The sequence below is a fragment of the Cyanistes caeruleus genome, chromosome 7 (genome assembly GCF_971803275.1).
Source record: "Cyanistes caeruleus chromosome 7, bCyaCae1.hap1.1, whole genome shotgun sequence".
Lineage (NCBI taxonomy): Eukaryota > Metazoa > Chordata > Aves > Passeriformes > Paridae > Cyanistes > Cyanistes caeruleus.
This window is the reverse complement of record NC_141707.1, coordinates 40,671,640-40,694,313: the sequence shown is the minus strand read 5'-3', so window position 1 is coordinate 40,694,313 and position 22,674 is coordinate 40,671,640. Positions and strand designations below refer to the sequence as shown.

Here is a 22,674-nt window from a genome sequence, read left to right as displayed (position 1 = left end):
TGAGTGTGCCACTGCCCACCCTGAGTGTGCCACTGCCCATCCTGAGTGTGCCACTGCCCATCCCGAGTGTGCCACTGCCCGACCTGAGTGTGCCACTGCCCATCCTGAGTGTGCCACTGCCCGACCTGAGTGTGCCACTCTCCGACCTGAGTGTGCCACTGCCCACCCTGAGTGTGCCACTGAATCCTGAGTGTGCCACTGCCCACCCTGAGTGTGCCACTGCACCCTGAGTGTGCCACTGCCCACCCTGAGTGTGCCACTGCCCATCCTGAGTGTGCCACTGCCCATCCTGAGTGTGCCACTGCCCATCCCGAGTGTGCCACTGTCCGACCTGAGTGTGCCACTGCCCACCCTGAGTGTGCCACTGCCCATCCTGAGTGTGCCACTGCTCGATCTGAGTGTGCCACTGCCCACCCTGAGTGTGCCACTGCCCGACCTGAGTGTGCCACTGCCCGACCTGAGTGTGCCACTGCACCCTGAGTGTGCCACTGCTTACCCTGAGTGTGCCACTGCCCACCCTGAGTGTGCCACTGAATCCTGAGTGTGCCACTGCCCACCCTGAGTGTGCCACTGCCCACCCTGAGTGTGCCACTGCCCATCCTGAGTGTGCCACTGCCCACCCTGAGTGTGCCACTGCCCATCCTGAGTGTGCCACTGCCCACCCCGAGTGTGCCACTGCCCATCCTGAGTGTGCCACTGCCCACCCTGAGTGTGCCACTGCCCATCCTGAGCGTTCCACTGCCCGATCTGAGTGTGCCACTGCCCATCCTGAGTGTGCCACTGCCCGACCTGAGTGTGCCACTGCCCATCCTGAGTGTGCCACTGCCCATCCTGAGTGTGCCACTGCCCGACCTGAGTGTGCCACTCTCCGACCTGAGTGTGCCACTGCCCACCCTGAGTGTGCCACTGCCCGACCTGAGTGTGCCACTGCCCGACCTGAGTGTGCCACTGTCCGACCTGAGTGTGCCACTGCACCCTGAGTGTGCCACTGCCCATCCTGAGTGTGCCACTGCCCATCCTGAGTGTGCCACTGCCCGACCTGAGTGTGCCACTGTCCGACCTGAGTGTGCCACTGCCCATCCTGAGTGTGCCACTGCCCATCCTGAGTGTGCCACTGTACCCCGAGTGTGCCACTGCCCATCCTGAGTGTGCCACTGCACCCCGAGTGTGCCACTGCCCACCCTGAGTGTGCCACTGCCCATCCTGAGTGTGCCACTGCCCATCCTGAGTGTGCCACTGCCCGATCTGAGTGTGCCACTGCCCATCCTGAGTGTGCCACTGCCCATCCTGAGTGTGCCAGTGCACCCCGAGTGTGCCACTGCCCATCCTGAGTGTGCCACTGCCCATCCTGAGTGTGCCACTGCCCGACCTGAGTGTGCCACTGTCCGACCTGAGTGTGCCACTGCCCGATCTGAGTGTGCCACTGCCCATCCTGAGTGTGCCACTGTCCGACCTGAGTGTGCCACTGTCCATCCTGAGTGTGCCACTGCACCCTGAGTGTGCCACTGTCCGACCTGAGTGTGCCACTGTCCATCCTGAGTGTGCCACTGCACCCTGAGTGTGCCACTGCACCCTGAGTGTGCCACTGCCCGACCTGAGTGTGCCACTGCCCAACCTGAGTGTGCCACTGCACCCCGAGTGTGCCACTGCCCATCCTGAGTGTGCCACTGCCCAACCTGAGTGTGCCACTGCCCGATCTGAGTGTGCCACTGTACCCCGGGTGTGCCAGTGCACCCCGAGTGTGCCACTGCCCATCCTGAGTGTGCCACTGCCCGATCTGAGTGTGCCACTGCCCATCCTGAGTGTGCCACTGCACCCCGAGTGTGCCACTGCCCGATCTGAGTGTGCCAGTGCACCCCGAGTGTGCCAGTGCACCCCGAGAGTGCCAGTGCACCCCGAGTGTGCCACTGCCCATCCTGAGTGTGCCACTGCACCCCGAGTGTGCCAGTGCACCCCGAGAGTGCCAGTGCACCCCGAGTGTGCCACGCTGCAGTGCAGCACCCCCTGCGCTGTCTCAGGACTGCCCGGATGAAAAGCTCTCCATGGTGATCCCGTTGCACTCTTCCTACAGCAGAGGAACAACCCCACCAAGCACCCATCCTGGGCTTCCTCATCGAGGCAAGAGGTGCCTTTCCTTCCTCGGGAATTTGCTGCACTCACGGGCAGGACTGGCACGGATTTGGGGGTTTTTATGGGAAGTGGCAGCACCAGATGCCCTTCCAGCCTGTGGATCAGCCGAGCTGGCCCTGCAGGAGCCGTGGGCTGGAAATCCTCACCCGTGGCAGCTGGAGCCTGCCGGGACGATGAACTTCGGGAGTGTGCGTGGGGATCTGCTCCCATATGGGCACTGCAGGCCCAGAGGTGCTTGTGGCCCCTCCGTGTGCCCCATCTCCTGCTGCTGGCATCTCCTGCAGCTGCCCAGAGCTGTGGCTGTGGCTGCTGCTGTCCCACGGGAGCTCCCACAGGGGTGAGGGGCTGTCCCCAGCTCCTGGAGCTCCGGGCAGGGCCAGGGGACACCGCGGCCCCGTGATCCTCACCTGGGGGAACAGTGATGCTCTCTGTAATCAAACGTGTTCTTTGTGCTCCTGCCTCCAGGTACCCCAATCCAGCGTTTCCCCACATGTCTGGAATTGTGTTTGCAGTTATTTAATTTGGAGTTCTTTTTAAAAAGCATGGAGTCTGGAATGTTTGTTCTCCGCTTTTTTTCACATCATTACTCTGATACTGCTTGATTAGCTCCCTCCCCAGTCATGATTGGTAATTAAAATAGGCATTAAAATTAGTCACTTAGCAATTTTGCTGTTCAATTGGCAATTAAATTACTTAATTGCAATTAAAGTCCTAATTTTAATTGGCAAAATGATAGATGTAGATTTAAGATAATATGTATAAATACTTTAATAAGTGTCTATATAAGGATTACTTAATTACTCAACTTCAAGTTTATGCTGTTAACTTTAGAACTTTTAAGTGAGTAATGAAATTTATATTACATCTATTCTAAGGATATGGTAATTAGATGTATCACTTAGGCCTGTAAGGGCCGTGGCTGGAGCTTGGTGTGGCCAAGCTGTTGGGATGTGGAAGCAGAGGGAGCCTGGCCGAGCTCCTCCCTTGGGTCAACCCCTCTGAGACAACCCCAGAAACACGTTCTGGACATCCCTTGGGGTGTGCCAGCCTCGGGGCATTCCTTCCCTGGGACAGAGCCTGTTCTGGACATCCCTCGGGGCATTCCCTCCCTGGGACAGAGCCTGTTCTGGACCCTTGGGGTGTGCCAGCCTCGGGGCATTCCTTCCCTGGGACAGAGCCTGTTCTGGACACCCTTTGGGGCATTCCTTCCCTGGGACAGAGCCTGTTCTGGACACCCCTTGGGGCATTCCTTCCCTGGGACAGAGCCTGTTCTGGACATCCCTCGGGGCATTCCTTCCCTGGGACAGAGCCTGTTCTGGACACCCTTTGGGGCATTCCCTCCCTGGGACAGAGCCTGTTCTGGACCCTTGGGGTGTGCCAGCCTCGGGGCATTCCCTCCCTGGGACAGAGCAGGAGCAGCTCTGGGGTCATGCAGGGAGGCTCTCTCTGGGTGGCAGCAGCTTGTGGGGTTTGGGTTCCCTGGTGTTTGTGGTGTGGGATTCACAGTGACCCTGGGGAGAGGAGTGGCTTGGGAAGGAAATCCCATTTTCCCAGTAAATATCCGTGTTCCTGTGCTGGGCTGTGTGCAGGCACGGCTGGGGGGGTTTATCCCAGGCTGGGCTGTGGGGTTTTATCCCACACTGGACTGTGGGGTTTTATCCTGCATTGGGCTGTGGGGTTTTATCCCACATTGGGCTGTGGGGTTTTATCCCACACTGGACTGTGGGGTTTTATCCCGCATTGGGCTGTGGGGTTTTATCCCACACTGGGCTGTGGGGTTTTATCCCACATTGGGCTGTGGGGTTTTATCCCAGGCTGGGCTGTGGGGTTTTATCCCACATTGGACTGTGGGGTTTTATCCCACATTGGGCTGTGGGGTTTTATCCCAGGCTGGGCTGTGGGGTTTTATCCCACATTGGGCTGTGGGGTTTTATCCCAGGCTGGGCTGTGGGGTTTTATCCCACATTGGACTGTGGGGTTTTATCCCACATTGGGCTGTGGGGTTTATCTGCTCTCAAACCTGCAGGGCTCCCGTGTGCTCTGTCCCACAGAAGTCCCTTGGAGAGGCACCTGGAGCTGTCCCCAGGCTGTGGGGGCACGTGGCTGCCCTGGGAAGCGCCCTTCACCCGTTCTGTCCCTTTTTCCAGGCTGGAAAGTGGCAGTGGGAAGATGCAGGGGCAGAGACCAGTCCCCACCACGGAGGAGGCCGTGTCCCCCCCTCAGTCCCCATCCAGATCCCATCACCACCACACGCAGCTGGGAACCGAGCCTGGCTGTTAATGAATGCAGATCCTTTAATTGCACTGACCCTGCTCCGTGTCCCTGCCCCAGCCACACCGACCTGGCCTTGGCCTGAGAGTGATGGCAACTCTGGGGGCTCTGGGGCTGGAGAGAGGGAAATAAAACTATAAAAAATAAAAAAAAATAAAAAAATAAAAATATAAAATATAAAAAAATAAAAATAAAAAATAAAAATATAAAATATAAAAAAACCCAGTGTGCATTTAAATAAATAAACATCAACCTTTTAAATGAATAAAGGAAATTTATATAAATAAGTCCAAAATACATGAAAATAAGAACATTTAATAAATTAAATTTAAAAAAATACATCAAATAAAACAAAAAACCTGAAAATAATGAATTAAGCAATGAAATAAACAGAAATAAAAAATAATAGAAACTAAGAAAGTGAATAAGAAATAGAAAATAAACAGAAAAAAATTAAAAATATTACAATAAATAAATTAAAAATAAAAATAAAATAAAATCAATATAACATATAAAATAAATAATTATATAATATATAATATATAATACATAATATATAATACATAATATATAATATATAATATATAATATATAATATATAATATATAATATATAATATATAATAAAATAAAATAAAGTATAAAATAAAATAAAATAAAATAAAATAAAATAAAATAAAATAAAATAAAATAAAATAAAATAAAATAAAAATCGCTTAAATTCCTGGTGGGTGTTGGAAACGTGGACACGTTGCGCTTGTTGTGGCTCAGGCCTGGTTCTGTCCCGGTTCTGTCCCGGTCCTATCCCGTTCCTGTCCCGGTCCTGTTTCGGTTTAATCCCGTTCCTGTCCCGGTCCTGTCTCGGTTCTATCCCGTTCCTGTCCCGGTCCTGTCTCGGTTCTATCCCGTTCCTGTCCCGGTCCTGTCCCGTTCCTGTCCCGGTCCTGTCTCGGTTCTATCCCGTTCCTGTCCCGGTCCTGTCCCCGCCGGGGTCGCGGCCGCGCGCGCTATTCCGGGGTTCGCGTCACGGTGACGCGCGCGGGGGGCGGCACCGCCCTCTATGCAAATGAGGCCACGCCCCCGCCCCGCGCGTGGCCGGGGCGCGCCCCTCGGCGTGACGTCACCGCTCGGAAACTTACCAAAAGGGCGCGCTGGCGCGCGGGGGGGGGGCGTGTCCGGGGCGGGCCGGCGGCGGCGCCCATTGGCTGCCGGCGGTGACGCGCGGTGACGCGCGGGGGCTCGCGGCGCACGTTGGTCGGCGGCGGCCGCGGCCACATAAACAAAGGCACATTGCGGGCGGGCACAGTCCGGCCGCCCGCGCCGCCGCCGCCGCCGCCGCCGCTCCGCCCGCTCTTGGATGCGCGCCCCGCGCCCCGCGCCGCGCTCCGCTCCCCGGTGAGTGCCCGGCCCGGCCCGGCCCGCCTCCCGCAACCCCCTCCCGCCGCGGGGTCCCGCGCGCGAGGCGCGGCATGCGCCCCCGTCCCGTCCCGTCCCGTCCCGTCCCGTCCCGTCCCGTCCCGCCTGCTGGCGGCTCCCGCTCGGGGTCCCCGGACGGGACGGGTCGCGCTGCCCGAGGGCGCGTGTCACCCGCGGGGCTGCCGCGCGGAGCCGGGACCGCCCGGGCTGCCTGTCACCGCCCGCGCCCCGCTCCGGTGCCGGCACCGCCGCGCCGGGAGCCCCGCGCCTCGCCCGCTCTCCCCGGGGGACGCGCCGCGGCTTCCCGAAGGGCATGGAGAACGGAACCTGGCAGCCGGTGCCGGTGCCAGCCCGCCCGCGGGGAGCCCCCTGCCCGCGCTTACCGGGAAAATAACCCAAACCCAACCCAAACCTGCTCCTCGAGGGGCGCGGGGCGGCCCGGCCCCGACACCGCTCCCGCAGCCCGGGCGGTCCGGGGCTCCCCCAGAGCCGGGCAGCCGCGCCGGCGGCTCCGTGTGTCTGTCCCCGGCTCCGTGTGTCTGTCCCCGGCTCCGTGTGTCTGTCCCCAGCTCCGTGTGTCTGTCCCCGGCTCCGTGTGTCTGTCCCCGGCTCCGTGTGTCTGTTCCCAGCTCCGTGTGTCTCTCCGTGGCTCCGTGTGTCTGTCCACCGGCGAGTCCGTGTGTCTGTCCCCAGCTCCGTGTGTCTGTCCCCAGCTCCGTGTGTCTGTCCCCGGCTCCGTGTGTCTGTCCCCAGCTCCGTGTGTCTCTCCGTGGCTCCGTGTGTCTGTCCACCGGCGAGTCCGTGTGTCGGTTCCCCGCCTGGGCTGCCTGACCGGCGGGTCCATGTGTCTGATCCTCGTTCCGGGTCCGTGTGTCTGTCCCCGCACCAGCGGCTTTGTATGTCAGTCCTCCGCCCCTGCTGCCCGGTCGGCGGGTCCGTGTGTCCGTGTGTCCTCCCGCTCAGCGGCGGGTCCGTGTGTCCGTGTGTCCTCCCGCTCAGCGGCGGGTCCGTGTGTCCGTGTGTCCTCCCGCTCAGCGGCGGGTCCGTGTGTCCGTGTGTCCTCCCGCTCAGCGGCGGGTCCGTGTGTCCGTGTGTCCTCCCGCTCAGCGGCGGGTCCGTGTGTCCGTGTGTCCTCCCGCTCAGCGGCGGGTCCGTGTGTCCGTGTGTCCTCCCGCTCAGCGGCGGGTCCGTGTGTCCGTGTGTCCTCCCGCTCAGCGGCGGGTCCGTGTGTCCGTGTGTCCTCCCGCTCAGCGGCGGGTCCGTGTGTCTCTCGCAGCCGTCGCGCCGGGCAGGCTGGAGCCGCCGCCGCGCTCTGAACCCGCGGACACCTCGCTCCCCGCCGCGCTCCGACGCTGTCCGCCCTCGGCTGCCCCGAAAACGCCGCTCCCTCGGCTGAAGGTTGGTGCGCTCCGTCCCCGCGGCTCCGCGGGGGTCCCGGCGGGGCGCGGGGGTCCCGGCGCTCGGCCCCGCAGCCGCGGGTGCCCGGCGCGGGGCGGTGCGGGGCGGCCCGAGTCTACCTGGCGCTGTTTCGTTCGCAGCCATGCCCTGCGTTCAGGCTCAGTATGGGTCCTCGCCTCAAGGAGCCAGCCCGGCCTCCCAGAGCTACAGCTACCACTCCTCGGGAGAGTACAGCTCCGATTTCCTAACTCCGGAGTTCGTCAAGTTTAGCATGGACCTCACCAACACCGAAATCACCGCCACCACTTCTCTCCCCAGCTTCAGTACCTTTATGGACAACTACAACACGAGCTACGACGTGAAGCCCCCCTGCTTGTACCAAATGCCCCTGTCCGGACAGCAGTCCTCCATTAAGGTGGAAGACATTCAGATGCACGGCTACCAGCAGCACGGCCACCTGCCCCCCCAGTCCGAGGAGATGATGTCCCACTCGGGCTCCGTCTACTACAAGCCCTCGTCGCCCCCGACCCCCTCCACGCCCGGCTTCCAGGTGCAGCACGGCCCCGTGTGGGACGACCCCGGCTCCCTGCACAACTTCCACCCCAACTACGTGGCCACCACGCACATGATCGAGCAGCGCAAGGCGCCCGTGTCCCGCCTGTCCCTGTTCTCCTTCAAGCAGTCTCCGCCGGGCACGCCCGTGTCCAGCTGCCAGATGCGCTTCGACGGCGCCCTGCCCGTGCCCATGAACCCCGAGGCGGCGGGGCCGCACCACGCCGTGGACGGGCAGGCGTTCGCCGTGCCCAACCCCATCCGCAAGCAGCCCTCCATGGCCTTCCCCGGGCTGCAGCTGGCCCACGGGCCGGGCCCGCAGCTCCTGGACAGCCAGGTGCCCTCGCCGCCCTCGCGGGGCTCCCCGTCCAACGAGGGGCTGTGCGCCGTGTGCGGCGACAACGCGGCCTGCCAGCACTACGGCGTGCGCACCTGCGAGGGCTGCAAGGGCTTCTTCAAGGTGAGCGGGGCAGGGCAGGGCTCGGGGCGGCGGGGGGACCCTGCGGGGACGGGAGCCCGCAGATGGAAATCGGTTAGGACAGAGAAGCGCGTCTGAGCTAACCGTGTGGAACGCAATTCCCTGTGGTAAAATTAAGTGATCTCTTTATTTCGCCATCCTGATTGAATAATCTTATCATTTTAAATAGAGAAGGTCTCCAAGGAATGTAAATAATATGAATGCCCACGGATTTGTATTTACCGAGCGTCTCTTTCCCTCCTCTTGGCATATAAAACACGGCTAGGAGCTGCGAGGTTAGCTTGGATGTTAACGCTGTCAATTTTCTCCTGTTAAATGCCCTGGGAAAGAAAAAAAAAATAAAGGAAAAAAAAAAAAAAAGAAGGAAGAGAAGGGGGGGAAGGAAAAGGAAATAAAAGGAAAAAAAGGAAACTAAATAAAGGGGAAAAGGGAAAAAAGGGAACTAAATAAAGGGGAAAAGAAAAGGGAAGAAAGGAAACTAAATAAAGGGGAAAAGGAAATAAAAGGGAAAAAAGGGAACTAAATAAAGGGGAAAAGAAAAGGGAAGAAAGGAAACTAAATAAAAGGGAAAAAAGGGAACTAAATAAAGGGGAAAAGGAAAGAAAAGGGAAAAAAGGGAAACTAAATAAGGGGGAAAAGGGAAAAAAGCGAAACTAAATAAGGGGGGAAAAGGGAAAGGAATTAAAGGGAAATGAAAATAAGTCTTAAAAGGTAAAAGAATAAAAGGGAAAGAGGAAATAATAGGAAAGAAAAATTTAAAAGGGAGAAGAGATTAAAAGGAAAAAAGCGGAAGGGATATAAAGGTAAAAAGGAGAAGTGAAGATAAAAAAGGGTAAAGAAAATGAAGGGAAAAAAAGGAAAGCGGGAGCAGAAAACGAAGGGGAAAGGGGACGAACCAAAGCGGAAAAACGGAGAAGAAGATCAAGGGGGGGAAGGGAAAAGGAAAGCAAGGGGGAAAGGACGTGCGGGGAGGAGCGGGGCGGGCGCGGGGCGCTCCGGGCGGGCTCTGACCGCGGCCGCTCGGGCCCGCAGCGCACGGTGCAGAAGAACGCCAAGTACGTGTGTCTGGCCAACAAGAACTGCCCGGTGGACAAGCGCCGCCGCAACCGCTGCCAGTACTGCCGCTTCCAGAAGTGCCTGGCCGTCGGCATGGTCAAGGAGGGTGAGTGTCCGTGTGTGTCCGTGTGTGTCCGTGTGTCCGTGTGTGTCCGTGTGTGTCCGTGTGTGTCCCCGTGTCCGTGTGTCCCCGTGTGTCCGTGTATTCCCGTGTGTCCCCATGTCCCCGTGTCCGTGTGTCCCCGTGTCCCCGTGTCCGTGTGTCCCCGTGTCCCCGTGTCCCCGTGTCCGTGTGTCCCCATGTCCCCATGTCCCCGTGTCCGTGTGTCCGGCGCGCCCCGCGGGGCCGGCTCCGTGCTGACCCGTGTCTCTTGCAGTGGTCCCCGTGTCCGTGTGTCCCCGTGTCCCCGTGTCCGTGTGTCCGTGTGTCCGGCGCGCCCCGCGGGGCCGGCCCCGTGCTGACCCGTGTCTCTTGCAGTGGTCCCCGTGTCCGTGTGTCCCCGTGTCCCCGTGTCCGTGTGTCCCCGTGTCCGTGTGTCCGGCGCGCCCCGCGGGGCCGGCTCCGTGCTGACCCGTGTCTCTTGCAGTGGTCCCCGTGTCCCCGTGTCCGTGTGTCCGTGTGTCCGGCGCGCCCCGCGGGGCCGGCTCCGTGCTGACCCGTGTCTCTTGCAGTGGTCCCCGTGTCCCCGTGTCCGTGTGTCCCCGTGTCCGTGTGTCCGGCGCGCCCCGCGGGGCCGGCTCCGTGCTGACCCGTGTCTCTTGCAGTGGTGCGCACAGACAGCCTAAAAGGCCGGCGGGGCCGCTTGCCGTCCAAACCGAAGAGCCCCCAGGAGCCCTCTCCCCCCTCTCCCCCGGTGAGTCTGATCAGTGCGCTGGTGAGAGCCCATGTCGACTCCAACCCGGCTATGACCAGCCTGGACTATTCCCGGGTAAGCGGCACCGAGCTCGCGGAGGGACCCCCGCCGCCGCCGCCCGGGGAGGGGAGCGGCCGGGCCCGCGGCCAGCGCGGGGGGAGAGGCGAGGCCGCCGGGGCTCGGGGCTCGGCCCTGCCCGGGGCTCGGCCCGGCTCGGCTCGGCTCGGCTCGGCTCGGCCCGGCCCGGCCCGGCCCTGCCCGCCCGGGGCTCGGTTCAGCCCCAGCGGCACCGCCCCGGGATCGGGCCCCCCGCGCACGGAGCGCCGTGCCTAATCGAATTAATTGCCCCGGAACATCTCATTTCCTCACCGGTCAGAGAAAGCTTTAATTGTTATCCCAGCCCGCTCCCCGGCCAGGGACGGGGTGAGCAATTTCACGGGTTATAGACTTTAGAGAACCTCATTAAGGGCTTTTTAAAATGAATTTCCAGTTCCAGGCTAACCCCGACTACCAGCTGAGCGGTGACGACACCCAGCACATCCAGCAGTTCTACGATCTCCTGACCGGCTCCATGGAGATCATCCGAGGGTGGGCGGAAAAAATCCCCGGCTTCACTGACCTCCCCAAAACGGACCAGGACCTGCTCTTCGAGTCCGCCTTCCTGGAGCTGTTCGTGCTGCGGCTGGCGTACAGGTGAGCGGGAATCCCACCCTTTCACGCTCCACTGCTCTGCGCTTTATTAACTCCTCGGTAATTAGGTGCCTCTTAAATCCTTCATTTATTGCTCCTCAAGTAATTAGTTGTTTAGATTTTCTCCCCCATCATCTCCTTTCTTATTATTTTTTTTTTTATTTCTTTCCTGTTCTCCCTTGTTCTTTTTTCTCTTTCATTCCGTATTCTCTGTTTTATCTTTCCCTCCTTGTCCTGCTTTCTTCCTTTCGCTCATTCTCTCTTTCCTCTTATCTTTTGTCTTTCTCTTATCTTTTGTCTTTTTCTTTCTTTTCCTCTGTTTTCTCTTTCTGTCTAATTTTCCTCTGTTTTCTCTTTCTGTCTAAATTTTCCTCTGTTTTTTTTTCTGTCTAATTTTCCTCTGTTTTCTCTTTCTGTCTAACTTTCCTCCCTCTCTCATCCATCCATCAGTTCATTCTGGGGTTGTCCCCTTCCTTCCAGGTCCAACCCCGTGGAGGGGAAGCTGATCTTCTGCAACGGGGTGGTCCTGCACCGGTTGCAGTGCGTCCGTGGCTTTGGGGAGTGGATCGATTCCATCGTGGAGTTTTCCTCCAACTTGCAAAACATGAACATTGACATCTCTGCCTTCTCTTGCATCGCTGCCCTGGCCATGGTGACAGGTCAGTGTCCCCCCTTCCCGCCCGGCCCGGCTCTCCTTGCTGCGTGCCAGCCCCGTAACGTCCCGCTCCCTTCTCTTCTCTTTGCAGAGAGGCACGGGCTTAAGGAACCCAAGAGGGTGGAAGAGCTTCAGAACAAGATTGTAAATTGTCTCAAAGACCACGTGACTTTCAATAACGGGGGGCTGAATCGCCCCAACTATTTGTCCAAACTCTTGGGGAAGCTCCCCGAACTCCGCACGCTTTGCACACAGGGGCTGCAGCGCATTTTCTACCTGAAACTGGAAGATTTGGTGCCACCGCCAGCAATAATTGACAAACTTTTTCTGGACACTTTACCTTTTTAAGACTCTTCCCGTGCGCTTCCACTGACCCGAGGAGAAGCTGCGGCTGCCTGAAGGGGAGCTGGGCTGGGCCCAGAGCAGCACCCCTGGCTGCCAGCTCCCACCCAGCCAGTGCTGCCAACTCCTGCAGGCAGAACGCCATGGGCATTTTGGCTCTGGGGCATCACGGATGCAGCTCGTGGACTACACAAACACCATGGTATAAACTTTTTATTATCGGCTTCTAAATGAATTTATTATTAAGGACTTCTGGTGCGAAAGACGAGCCTGGCTGGCAAGGCCGGGCGCGCGGCTCAGACTCGTGCGCTGACAAACCGAGCCTTGAGGTGACCCACAAGTCTCACCCTCCTAAAGACTAAAGTTTTCTGCTGTAAAAGAAAGCTGTAATATACCCAAACCCCAAACGTTGCGTGGCTGGCGTGGCATTAATGAAGGCAAAGGCTTGTAAATTTATCAGATGCAGTTTGGCTCTTTAAAAAAAAATAAAAAAAATAAATTATTCTGTGCCTATTTATGATGAAACATGGAAAACAATTCTAAAAAAACAAAAAAAAAATCAAAAATTAAAGCTAAATGTGTTTGGAAAAAAAAAAAATTTAAAAACAAAAAAAAGGAGAATTTAAAAAAAAAAAAATAAAAAAAGAAAACCCAATCTGTCCATACCAGGGAAGCATGACGATTCCAGGGTGACAATGTTATAGGCACTTGCTATTTCAGTAATGTCTATATTCTATAAATAGTATTTCAGACACTATGTAGTCTGGTAGCTTTTATAAAAGACTGGTAGTTATCTAAGCTTCAAACATTTTCTCAATTGTAAAATAGGTGGGCACAAGTGTTACCCCCCGGAATTCCCCCCCAAAGGGACACATAGTGTTTGTAAACACCGCCCGACACCCCTTGTTTGTAAGTGTTGTACGTACTGTTGATGTTGATTAAAGAAGAAGTTTATATCTTGATTATTTTGTTGTCTAAAGCTAAACAGATCTTGCATGCAGCAGCTTTTTGACTGTTTCCAGAGTGCTTATACTATACATAACTCCCTGGAAATTACTGAGCACTTTGAATTTTTGGTTTGTTTTGTTCCGTTTGTTTTGGGTTTTTTTTTATGTCTAAAAATTGTCGGTTAATATATTATTTTGCGTTCGAGTAATATTTTTAATATTGCCATATTCTGTAGTATTTTTCTTTGTATTACCCCGGTTTGGCACACGGGAAAGTCGCTGCCTTTTTTTAATATGGTGTACGACAGTTAGAAACGCGGATTATTATTATTATAATTATTATTATTATTTTTTCTCCCGAGAACTCTTTCTTTGAGAAAGACAATTTTAATGTTTACAACAATAAAACGCGCAAACGAATCGAATTTCGTCTCCTTTCTGCCGAAGTGCGAGGCTCCTCCGCCAGCCCCCGCCGCAGCCAGGGGACAAAAGCCTCTCGGTGCGGCGAGCCCGGAGCGGCGATGGCCGGGGCCGCTCCCGTTCCGCGCCGCGCGAGGAAGAGGAGGAAAAGCCGCGGCTCGGAGGTTGGTCCTTTCCCGGCTTCTGCCATGCTCGGTCCCCGCCGCATCCAGACCCCGCATCCTGCTCCATCCGTCCGTCCGTCCGTCCGTCCACCCATCCCTCTCTGCCTCCTCCCGCGCCGGCGTTCGCTCAGGCGCATCCCTTCGTGGGGGGGGCTAATTCCTCAGGAAAACGCTTTGAACGGAGGAATTGAATTCCCAAAGCTGCCCCCGCGGCGGCGGAGGGGCTCGGGGGGCACCACGGGCAGCGCGGAGCGCAGCGGGGCCGGGAGCGCTGCCCCAAAGCCCCGGGCTCTTGCCAGGCTTTAGGGAGGGGGCGTCTCTCGGAGCCCCGGGCCACCGGCACCGCGCCCGGGCCACCGGCACCGCACCCGGGCCACCGGCACCGCACCCGGGCCACCGACACCGCGCCCGGGCCACCGGCACCGAGCCCCGGCCACCGGCACCGAGCCCGGGCCACCGACACCGCGCCCCGGCCACCGGCACCGCGCCCGGGCCACCGACACCGAGCCCGGGCCACCGGCACCGAGCCCCGGCCACCGGCACCGAGCCCGGGCCACCGGCACCGAGCCCCGGCCACCGGCACCGCGCTCCGAGCCCCGCGGGCCCCGGGACCGGGATGCGCTCACGGGGGTCCCGCGCGTGGAGAAGGAGGAGGAACCCAAACTCCGCTGCTTCGGCCCGGGGGGACGGAACTCCATCCTCTGGTCCCGGGGATACAGCGCCCGGGGGAGGCCGCGCCCGGGGTCGGTTTTACTGCTCCGCGCCGCCCAAAAGCCCACGGACACGGCTGAGGGGCAGCCTCTCCCCGCAGCTGCCGGGGAACATCCCGGTGCCGCATCCCGGTCCCGGTGCCGCATCCCGGTCCCGGTGCCGCATCCCGGTGCCGCATCCCGGTCCCGGTGCCGCATCCCGGTCCCGGTGTCACATCCCCAGCCCTGTGCCCCATCCCGGTCCCTGTGCCCCATCCCGGTCCCGGTGCCGCATCCCCAGCCCGGGGTGCCGGGGGTCTGAGACCCGCGGCTCCGCAGCCCCCGGTGCGGGCGAGCCCCGAGCACCCGGCTTGCCGAGGAAGGGGCTTTGCGGCTCGGTCAGGAGAAGAATCCCGAAAAGAACGAGTAGTGAGAAGGAATAAAAGTCGGTGCCGTGGCAGGCGGGTGTTGCGGGGGGCGAGGAGCGGGGCCGGGGCAGAGGCGGGTGCTGCCTCATTCATCCTCAGCGGGGTCTTGGGATTGCCACGGGCACGGAGCGCTTGTGGATTTAACCCAACCAGCGCACATGGAATGCGGATAGCCCTAAACATCCAGAGAGAACACAGACGTTCCCTAAAAACGTGTGAAGAAATACAGAAGTGTGAATGTCTATGCTATAGAAGGGGTTTACAGTGCGAAAGAAAAACAAAGACCTGTTTATAGGAGGACTTTAACAACTGGAACCCCCTCTAAATATCCCCCAGCTGCTCCCAATTCCTGTCAGACACCAGCTGCTTCCACCACTTCCATCAGCGTCTTCTGCAGTAACTTTTCGAACAGGTTTAACGCGGTGCACCTGGGGAAAGCAGAATTAATCCTTCCAGGCGGGCATCTCACACCTGCCTCGGCTTTTCCCCCGGCCCGGGGTGGCAGAGCCGAGCCCGAGCAGGGGCTGCAGGGGCACCGAGGGGGGCTCGGGCAGGGGCTGGGGGCTGCTGCTGAGGCCAGGCTGCGGAGGGGAGCGCTGCCAGAGCCCCTGGGCTCCTGCTTGCCGTGTTCTGCAGCCTCCGGCAAGGCAGCGAGGGGAGGAAACGCTCTTTAGAGACACGGAGAAAAATGTTCAGAGCGGGAGCTCAAGGCAGAATATGGAGCTGAAGGAATAATTTTTAACTGGGGGTATCAATGGGAGGATTTATTAAAAGGTTTCACTTCTCTAGGCTTGCAATATTCCAGATCAATAGCTATCTTAATTATTTTAGCCGTGTGCTGCTGCTGGAATTTGTTACTGCTCGTTCTGCTGGGCTCATGTGAGGAGCAGCCAGCCCCATCCTGGTCTGTTCCCTGGGAATTTCAGCTTTTGTAGTTCCTCACCGACCCACCGGGCTGATGTGAACCCAACTTTCTGGTTTTGCCCTGTTTTCTGTGGTTTCTCCTCGGCACAGCGAGCTGTGAGAGCAGAGGGTGTTGGCTTTGTCTGGAGGTCGCGCTGCTGTCCCCAGGGCAGCCCAGGCAGGGGAGGCTCCCTGCTCCTCTCCAGAGCCGGGCGGTTTCTGCTCCCGCTGTGGATGGATGAGGAGGTTACACCAAGGCACAGCGTTCCCAAAAATGCCGAGGTTTCCAAACCTGGCACAAAGCGGGGGAGGGCTCGGGCCAGGTGCTCGCTGCTCGCCCTGCCCGCGGTGTTCCAGCGGTGCCACTGAATTCCAGCTGCGTTTCCCGAGGCGCTGGGCCAGGCGATGCCGTGCTCTGATGGCACCGAGCTGGGCTGGCAGAATTCCCACCGGTGCCTCGGGGACAGGAGGTGCCGTGCTGTCCCCGCAGATGAATGGCCGCGGGCAGGAGCCCCGGCTGGGAGCTTTGGGAATAAAATCGGCAACAGTTCTTTAGTCCTTGCCCTAATTATCCTCCCCGTGTGTGTCACGGGCACCGGGGGCAGCCAGGAGCCATTCGGGGCTGGGGTGGTCAGAGCTGGGAAATTCGTGTTTTATGTGATTTTACCCTCCTGGCTTTTCTTCAGTGGGAGCAATCCCCGGACTGGCTGCATGCAAAAAGCACCTTGGATGCACCTGTAGCTGATTTTTTATGTATAAGTAAACCCCGAGCTGCATAATCTGCACTTGCTGAAACGTTAGCCCTGAGTAACCTCTGCAGCTGGGGATGGTGCAGAGGGAGATGTTGGTATTCATGAATGTTTTGACATATTTGACATTTCCTATGTGGTGTGCTTTCTCTATTTTCCTGATTTCCTCCTGTCTCTGCTCCCCTGGTTCAGCAGTAAAGAGTTTCCTTCTCTGCCGCTGTGGGTTGGAGGCACAATGTAGAGCAGCTCGAGCTTTCTGGGTTGGTTTGTTTGCTTTATTAAAATTTTTCTTATTTCAAAGCATGTGTCCATCAAAATAGCGGCACTGTTGTATTTTAGGGGGGGTTTTGGGTTTGACTGGGGTGCAGGGATGGCCAGGAGAGCTCGTTCAGACAGGACAGGTGATGTGTGCTCTGTCCAGCCTGCAGCTCCAGGGGGATCCTGCACAGCTTCAGGTGCCACAGGAGCCAGCCTGGTTTGGGACAGCTCGAGCAGGGCAGCCCTGCTGGGGCTGGGGGAGCTTTGGGGAGGCTCCAGCTCCTGCCTGGTGTTTGCTGCAGCACGGGGAAGGTGCCAGGCTGAGGGAAATCTGCTTTGGGACCAGCGAAAACAGCACATTTCATTGAGCAGGCCTCTTGTCCAGTCAGAGAATTCCTAATTTTTTGTTCAAATCTTTGTAATTCTCTGTAAGAAACCAAATCTCATTTGGGATTTTGGGACCATCATGAAGATGAGAATCTCTGTAGCAGAGCTCAGGTGCTTTGGTCACTTCAGCCTTTCCTCCTCAGCTCCTCCCTGAGAACGGAGCTGCTTCCCTGAGGTGGAGGAGTTTAATTCGATGGATGTTTCTGTTTGGGAGAAGTGGTGTTTGATCAGGTTTTGTGTGTGGACACTCAGCTGCTCTGTGGAACCCCCTGGGTGCCCCTGCCCAGCTGTGGATCTTTGGGGTGGAATTTTGGCAGGTCCTGGTTGTTGCTGTGTGTGCTGGGCTGCTCTGCCTGAATTCATGGCTTCAATAGGATGGCTCTGTCCTGCAGTGCTGCCAAACCCCGTGCTGGGCTGCACCGAGGGCACAGGGACTTGCATGTGTTAATAAACACTGAACAACATCACTCAGCTCCTTTTTCTTGAGCGGTTTGGTTCGCTACGAAGAAAAAATCCCAAATTTATTATTTCATTTTTGGTGTTCCGTACAAATGACGCAGCGAACTGCAGCACCCCAGCCAGAATTGCAATGACACAGGGATAAAAGAAACAGCAAAAAGTCTCCTCTGTGCATTGCCATCCTCCAGAGCAGCCTGTGCTGGGCAGGGCTGTGGGTGAGCAGAGCTGGCCCTGCCCGGTGCTGGTGACACTCGGGGGGTCTGGGGGGGACAGGGTGGGCCCGAGGCGCTGGCTGGGCTCTGGGAGCAGGGAAGGGACCTACCTGAGCCCAGCCCCTGCAGCTGCCTCACAGAGAGATAAAGGGAAGCGACAGCTCCGGAGCTAAACTTGAAAGGCCAAGGCTGCGGAGCTGAGCTGCGGGAGGAGAGGTGCCCAGCCCCTCTGGAAATGTCCTGGCTCTGGGGAGCGAGGGAAGGTCACTGCCAGCCAGGGTGGGCTGGGGTCAGCAGTGGGAGCACAGCTCGGGGCTGCCTCTGCTGCTCCCAGCCCGGCAGAGCGGGGATGATGCTGCACCCACACACCGCTGGCCTGGAGGGGACCAGAGCCCAGCCAGTGCCCGGTGGGACTGCCAGGGACAGGGGACACCCTGCCGGGGTCACTGCCCTGCACAGAGCTGGCTCTGCGGGTGCTGGGTGCTCCTCTGGGCACGGCGTTCCTGCAGGATCGCTGCCGCCCCTGGCCCCGCACAGTCCCAGGAGCTGCTCCCCTTCTCCCCTGCCCTCTCTCCCTGCCAGTCTGCAGAGAAGCTGGGGCTGCCCAGCCCTGGAAGGGCCCCAGGCCGGGCTGGACACGGGTCTGGATGGATGGAGGGATGCAGGGGTGGATGCAGGGGTGGATGGATGGATGGATGCAGGGATGGATGCAGGGATGGTGGAATGGGATGAGGTCCCTTCCAACCCAAACCGCTCTGAGATTTTGTGATTCCATGATGCTGAAGGTCCTTTCTGTAGGGGCTGTGCCACTGTTTCACCGCTGGGAAATTGTCTTTCAGAGCCATTTCAGATGTTTGGGATCCTCAGCTGTGACAATTCTACTCTGCTGTTGTTAGAAATGGCAAGCACAGGAGTGGGAGAGCCTGGTGGGTCCATGGGATCAGGACTGGCTGTTCCTGCCCTCGGTGTTCTGGGGTTTGTCTCTGCAGGTACCTACTGAAGGGTCAGGACTCCTGCATTTTCAGAACACAGCATTTCCCTACAGCTGCCATAAAGTGACTCTTGTTTTTTGTTTGTGTATGTTTTTTCCTGTTTTGCTGTAAAATTGGTTATTTAACCATCCATTTATGGATGTGTCCAAAGAGAATGGACATCATTTTTGAGTGATGTGACTTCCAGTACCTGGTGATGAATTTTGCAGTCTTAGGCAAAAGAGCATGTGGCATCAACAGGGTGGAACTCAGGGCTGGTTACAGCATTGTTATATTTAATGTAAATATTTATAAAATTAAATGATTGAGGGTCCCAAAGAATAGCACCCCAAATTCACATATTCATGGTATTTGTCATGAATCATCCCCTGTGTAACAGAAAGCACAAAGAAGGACAATAAAACACACCTGGACCTATTACAAATTAATTTCAAGTCACATCCTGATGTCCTGAAAGCCCCTGTAAAAATGATTCTTTGTGCTAATGCCTGAAGATGAAACTTATAGAACTGAAAGAATTGTTGCATTTTTATTTCATTGCATTTCCTGACACAAACAAACACATGTAACATGTTCACGATGCTTTCCTCAGTCTGTAAGTGAGCAGCAGGGCCACAATGAGAAATGCATATCCCATAACACACATTTGGGTTAGAGTTGAGTTTTTAACAGATTTGCAAACAAAATACGGTTTAATGACAAAGTTACCAGGAAAAAGACCCTGCTATTAGTGAGGTGCTGCTAAAATGAATTCCAAACCTCTGCTCCCTGCTGCTGGAGACATCCTGGGGGAGAAAGTCACAGGTTCAGTAAAGCTGGAGAGAAACCCCTGCTCCAGGAATACCTGTGCCATGGAAAGGTGGAGCAGGTTTATTTTCTGCAGGGATCAGAGGCTGCACAAGCCCCAGGAATGTTCCCACGTCTTTGTGCTCGAGTCTGTGCTTCCAGGAAGGAATCCTGGTTTTATGCATCTGGCCCCAGCTCCTTCCCAAGTTTATTAATAAGATTTAATAGGAATTTAATATTTAATAGGGATTAATGCTGTGGAGATCTTCCTTTAGGGAAAAGGAAAAATAAAGCTGGAATTGGTCCTTTTGGTGCAGAAGATGCCAAGGCATGGCACCCCTGCTCCAGGCCCAGTTACAGCCTGGGACTGGAATGTGCTGGAAGTTCTGAGGCACTGTCCCACCAAACCCTGTTTGAAAGAGGAGCTGAAAAGGGCCAGGCTGGGGGCACTTTTCTGACTCTCAGAGTGGTTTCCAGCCTCCCTGAGTGTCTGAGATGGGCAGTGGGGATGTGCTCGGGGGTGAGGCGGTGGCCGGGAGCAGAAGCAGGGCCGGGCAGCTCGGGGTGCCTGTGTTTGGGACAGAACAACCTTCACGCTCCAGGTGAGCTCGTGATGTCTCTCCTGGCCAGGCAGGATCATTTCCTGCCCCAGCCCTGCCTGTTTGCCCAAGCCAGGGGCTCTGAAGGGCGGCAGTGCTGGCACGAGGGTGCCGCGGTGTCCATGGGTGCCGCTGCCCTGCTGAGCTCAAGCCAAGCTTTGCCGTGGTTCTGTTTGGCCAATGGATCCTCCTCAGGATCTGTCTGTAGTGAGAAGAGCAGCTCAGGCGTGGCCACTTGTAGCCCATGGAGAGCACTTGCTGCCAGGTCCTGACCCCGCTGCAGAGCTGATTTTGACAGGGAGGCGTTGGTGCGGCTCCAGGCGCCTTGTGGCAGAGATGTGTGATTTTACTCGCTGCCATTTTCAAACCCCGCTCAAGTCGCAAACAGAAGCGATCTTGAGAGTCCTCCTAATCCCTACTGGATATCCCTGTGTTCCATAAATAATGATCAGCCCTCTCTGGCACCCGGTTTGGCACGGCGAGGCACGGTTGGCAGCGCCGCGCAGGGCTGGGAGCGGCGAGCAGATGTGTTGTAAGTCTGCTCCATGGTGCAGAGCACAGCTGTGAGAGCCTGGTGCAGCACATGGATCCCTGGGCTGGGCTCCAGCCCGCAGCTCCTCCAGCCTGGCTCCTTGGAAGCTGTAGGATGTGCAAAGGTAAGGGATCAGCCCCGCTCTTTCTTTGCAGATAGCGGCGTGGAGAGATGAGGCTGCAGAGCTGTCTCTAATGAGTGTGTTTTGCATAAACAGTCGTGTTAGGAGTAATGGGAAAAAGGAGCAGTTGGCCATGTGAAAAGTATTTCTTAATTAAGCCGGAGGAACGCGATGGAGCTCCGAAAGCCGTGATTTTTGTCAGGAAGGGGCTGGGAATGGCTCTCTCCAGCTCCGGGGAGCTCTGCCGGCCCCAAACCACGACGCGCTCCTCGACCCCAGCTCGGGGCACGGAGCATCCTGCTGGGACAGGGCGTCCCTGGCCTCACCTGAGGCTTGGGGCTGTGTGGCCAGGTGAGGGGCGCTGCTGCCATGCCCTGCTGTGCACCTGGGCCTTGGTCCCTGCGTGCCCAGGAGGGTGGCGTGGCCGCTGGCTGTGCGTGTGCCGCACAGTGTGCCCTCACCTGCGAGCTGCTCTCGCTCTGAGGTGTTTGCAGAGCCGCTGACCTTTCGGGAATGTGTGCTAGCCAGAGCTGCTGGAGGATGGCTGCGTCCCAGCCCCTTCCCAGGCAGCCTCGGCTGGATGCTCCTGCCCTCCCTCAGCCTCCTGGGCTGCTTTGTTGTTTTCTGCTTCCCCAGGTGAAGGAAGATGTGACTTTTCTTGGCAGAAGTGGCTCCAGGGCGCAGGACAAGTTGGGCTGGGTGGAGGCAGCAGATAAGGAAAATATCCCAAATAAGCCCCATCCCTCCTGCAGGGACAAACCAGCGCCTGCTGTGCTGCCCAAACAAAGTCTGTTCTCTACAGAGATGGGGAGGGGGTAAAAAAAAGCCTTTTCTGTGACTTACTGAGTGTTGTTCCTCGATTTTAATCGAGCGAATTAACACTTGGATAAAGGGAATGTTTTCCCTTCGATTGTCTGTGTTTTAATTTTAGTTTTCCCTGCCATGGCAGGAGTTAGTCTCACGTGTCAGAGGCTGTTTCCACAATTATGGGTTGCTTAATGATCCTTTTGTTATAATTCATAGGCTAATAGAAGTCAGAGATGGAAAAGACCTGTTAGATTATGGAGTCAATGCCCTGCAAATGCAGGATATAATCTCCAGGACAGAGGAGGAACCGGGTATTATTAAACAGATTTTGCACTTGATCTTAGCTAAATTATGGTTAGGAGTCATTGGATTGCTGAATGGTGCAATAACAATGGCTTCACTTGGGCTGTTGGGAGAGCACATCTGTATTGAAGTTTGCCATGTGGCGTTTCTCTGCCTTGCCTCTAGATGTGATTTCCAAAGGGAAAATTAGAGATTCTCACCACAGAGGGCTGTGGGGAGAAAAATAAAATCTGCCAAATATCTCTAAAAAAGCTCTTTAATTTTCCTGAGTTCGAGCAGTGCAAAATATCAACTTTTTAGGGAAAACAAAGCTGTAGAAGGAGAAAATCCTCACCAACATAAATGTCGGCAGCAAATGATTATGAAACCCAGCTGCTTTGGCTTTGGTGTTGAGCTGAGCTCCGAATGCCTCTGGGTTTGGGCACAAGTGAACTCAAAATGTTAAAGGAGATCCAATTAAAAAAAAAAACCCCAAAATCCCAAAAATCCAACCAAAAGATGCAGAGCCCAGCCCTAAGGAGTCCACCCCGAGCAGCTGAGCTGGGTGTGAGAGCAGCAGGGACAGAGGGGATGTGCTGGGCTGGGGACCCTGCAGGGAGCCCTGGCTGTTCATTGCCTCGTGCTCCAAGGGTTTGGATGGGGGCTTGGAGGGGATGGGGAGGTTTCTCATCTGCTTCCCTTCCGTGGGCTCCCAGAACGGTTTGGGCTGGAAGGAACTCCAGAGCCCATCCATTTCCATGGGCAGGGACAGCTCCCACTGCCCCAGGCTGCTCCAAACCCATCCAGCCTGGCCTGGGGCATTCCAGGGATCCAGGGGCAGCCACAGCTGCTCTGGGAATTCCAGCCCAGCCCCTCCCCACCCTCCCAGCCAGGAATTCCCAATTCCCAATATCCCATCCATCCCTGCCCTCTGGCACTGGGAGCCATTCCCTGGCTCCTGTCCCTCCATCCCTTGTCCCCAGTCCCTCTCCAGCTCTCCTGGAGCCCCTTCAGGCCCTGCAAGGGGCTCGGAGCTCTCCCTGGATCCTTCCCTTCTCCAGGGGAACATTCCCAGCTCTCCCTGGATCCTTCCCTTCT

At 56.8% G+C, this 22,674-nt stretch overlaps 1 protein-coding gene across 5 annotated transcripts; it reads left to right on the top strand.

Annotated features, from left to right (window-relative positions):
- The first annotated feature begins 5,577 nt into the window (after positions 1-5,577).
- NR4A2 (nuclear receptor subfamily 4 group A member 2) lies at positions 5,578-12,407 on the top strand. Of its 5 annotated transcripts, none has more exons than XM_086897746.1 (8): positions 5,578-5,795; positions 7,093-7,214; positions 7,355-8,226; positions 9,277-9,406; positions 10,066-10,229; positions 10,645-10,847; positions 11,325-11,503; positions 11,591-12,407. In XM_086897746.1, exons 3-8 carry the CDS (start codon positions 7,357-7,359, stop codon positions 11,845-11,847), a joined length of 1,803 nt encoding a protein of 600 aa, XP_086753872.1. In that variant the 5' UTR covers positions 5,578-5,795; positions 7,093-7,214; positions 7,355-7,356; the 3' UTR covers positions 11,848-12,407. The 5 variants fall into 5 exon arrangements, with proteins under 5 accessions (XP_086753872.1, XP_086753874.1, XP_086753873.1 ...); XM_086897748.1 differs by having other exon boundaries at positions 5,601-5,795; positions 10,066-10,154; XM_086897747.1 differs by having other exon boundaries at positions 5,634-5,795; positions 10,066-10,154; positions 11,295-11,503.
- The last annotated feature ends 10,267 nt before the right edge of the window (positions 12,408-22,674 follow it).

Bases quoted from the DNA above. Each gene is read 5' to 3' on its own strand.
- NR4A2 (XM_086897744.1), top strand. From the start codon at position 7,357: ATGCCCTGCGTTCAGGCTCAGTATGGGTCCTCGCCTCAAGGAGCCAGC. The intron at 8,227-9,276 runs GTGAGCGGGGCA...TCGGGCCCGCAG, and splicing joins GCTGCAAGGGCTTCTTCAAG to CGCACGGTGCAGAAGAACGC. The intron at 9,407-10,065 runs GTGAGTGTCCGT...TGTCTCTTGCAG, and splicing joins CGTCGGCATGGTCAAGGAGG to TGGTGCGCACAGACAGCCTA.